General features: G+C 39.2%; 2 protein-coding genes across 3 annotated transcripts in view; one reads left to right on the plus strand and one right to left on the minus strand.

The window, feature by feature from the left end:
- The window catches only part of LOC104950738 (neurofibromin-like), a 40,818-nt gene that overhangs the window by 8,739 nt on the left and 30,080 nt on the right, over positions 1 to 1,999 (minus strand). The gene's annotated exons all lie outside the window — the stretch shown is intronic.
- The window catches only part of LOC104945079 (catenin delta-1-like), a 6,929-nt gene continuing 5,268 nt past the window's right edge, over positions 339 to 1,999 (plus strand). Inside the window, exons 1-2 of one of the 2 annotated variants that reach the window (XM_010770708.1) lie at positions 339 to 491; positions 1,581 to 1,737. In XM_010770708.1, coding sequence (XP_010769010.1) covers positions 444 to 491; positions 1,581 to 1,737 — 205 coding nt within the window. In that variant the 5' untranslated portion in view covers positions 339 to 443. The remainder of the gene's footprint in view (positions 492 to 1,580; positions 1,738 to 1,999) is intronic. The other variant, XM_010770710.1, reaches the window with a different exon arrangement.

Here is a 1,999-nt window from a genome sequence, read left to right on the forward strand (position 1 = left end):
CCCCCCCCACCTTGCTTTCTTTACATGCCTTCCTCGCCAATCAATGAACTCACCGGGTCTTAGTTTCAACAAGTTTCAATCCATCCTGTCCTAAGTAGCACTGAGTCATAGAGAAATTGGTCCAGAGCTGAAACTGGATCCTCCCCGAACTGTACTCTTTTTGTAAAGCAGGAGTTTCATTCAAACAACTCTTAAGGTGGGGGCGTGTTCAAGCATTGAGTGCAGGAATCCTTTTGTAGTCATTTTAAATCAACTCTTTCCCCTCCTCTCTCACCTTTAACCTCTTCAACTACCTCAATTATTCCCCCGACCTTTCACACCACTAATCCACGTTTTGTTTTTCTCCTCTTCTCAACTTTCCTCTATCCTGAAGAAATGTGAGTTCAGAGCGGAGCGAGGCGCGGAGGAAGCTGAGGGAGTGCACGGGATTGGTGGATTCGCTCATGTACATCGTCCAATCCCAGATTGACTGTAAAGACGTCGACAACAAGGTAAATGAAACTGATCTGTTTGCCCGTCTATTTTTTAAATGTATGTAAAGAACGACCACCAGGTTTTTTTTAAAATTAATGTTGTATCTAGCAGGAACACATTTAAGACCCTGCTCTACAATCATCAGCATAATAGTGGCGTTGTGTTCAATTTACATTTCAATAAACTATTAATAACTGGGTTCTTAAATGTAATAAAGATTACATTTAAAGTAATTTATTTGAAGAAAAGGTCAACTGGTCCCAACACATGCTGTGTTTTTAGAAGGTATTAATTAAAGACATCAATATTTTGTCTCCACCTGTCTTTCACTTGACTACTTGGTGACTCAGAAATACTTTTTACTTTGTTATTAAATCTAAATATTATTATTTACATTTTAATAAACTGTTACATTAACATAGAGTTAAAGTAAAAATGTGAACATTATACTACAATATATATATATATATATATATATATATATATATATATATATAACAACAATAAACATTTAATAAAGTGTATATAACAGTATATAAAGTAGAAGTAGTGTATTTGTATTAATAATGATAATGATGCTAAAAATCAGTTTATATGACTCAAACATGTTTTTTGGGGGACATTTTATTTTATACCAGTTGCTCTAATTCATTTTTACTTTAACCTGCATATAGTCAATTTAAAATAAAAAATTTCTATAAACATAGAGTAGTTAAAGTACCAATTTGCACATTGTACTATAAAACATAATGATGAATATGAAACATGGGTGTTGACTATATTAATGCTGAAAACCCTATTCCTACGCAAAATGTAAGAATAGTTATGAGTATTGCTCTGATTGATAATGAATTGAGAATATGACACAGTTGAATAAATACTGCAGAGTATTGCTTAAGTTAATCCATATGTCACAGTTTAGAAGGGATCAATCTGCTCCACTGCAACACCACAGCAGCTTGGCTCTGTGTGATGATGATGCGTGTTTGTGACTAATCTTTATCATGATCACGTTCCAGATGTTTTAAAAACACGTTGCATGGCAATAATTCCCCCTCGTGTCTTCTCTCCACCTCACCCGGCATTTTCCCTCCGTATATTTGCAGCTGATAGAGAACAGCGTGTGTCTGCTGAGGAACCTGTCCTATCACGTGCACCGTGAAATCCCCGGCTGTGAGCGCTACCAGGAGGCCGCGCCCCTCAACCAGGGCCCCGCCCCCTCCAGCCAGAAGGGAGGCTGCTTCAGCTCCCGCAAGAGCAAAGGTCTGTGTCACAGAGTCAGGAGGAGGAGCAACATCTATGGGGGGTGTCACTGTGACAGCAGTGTGTCGCTACACTGATACACACACACACACACACACACACACACACACACACACACACACACACACACACACACACACACACACACACACACACACACACACACACAGGAATGTCAGCAATTTCCTCAACTCTGAGAAAGCTCATCCTCTCTCCTGCTGCAATCTGTTTGTGTTTTGCTGAGAGTACACCCCCCCCCCCC

Source organism: Notothenia coriiceps, unplaced genomic scaffold (assembly GCF_000735185.1).
Source record: "Notothenia coriiceps isolate Sejong01 unplaced genomic scaffold, NC01 NC01_scaffold00000339, whole genome shotgun sequence".
Classification (NCBI taxonomy): domain Eukaryota; kingdom Metazoa; phylum Chordata; class Actinopteri; order Perciformes; family Nototheniidae; genus Notothenia; species Notothenia coriiceps.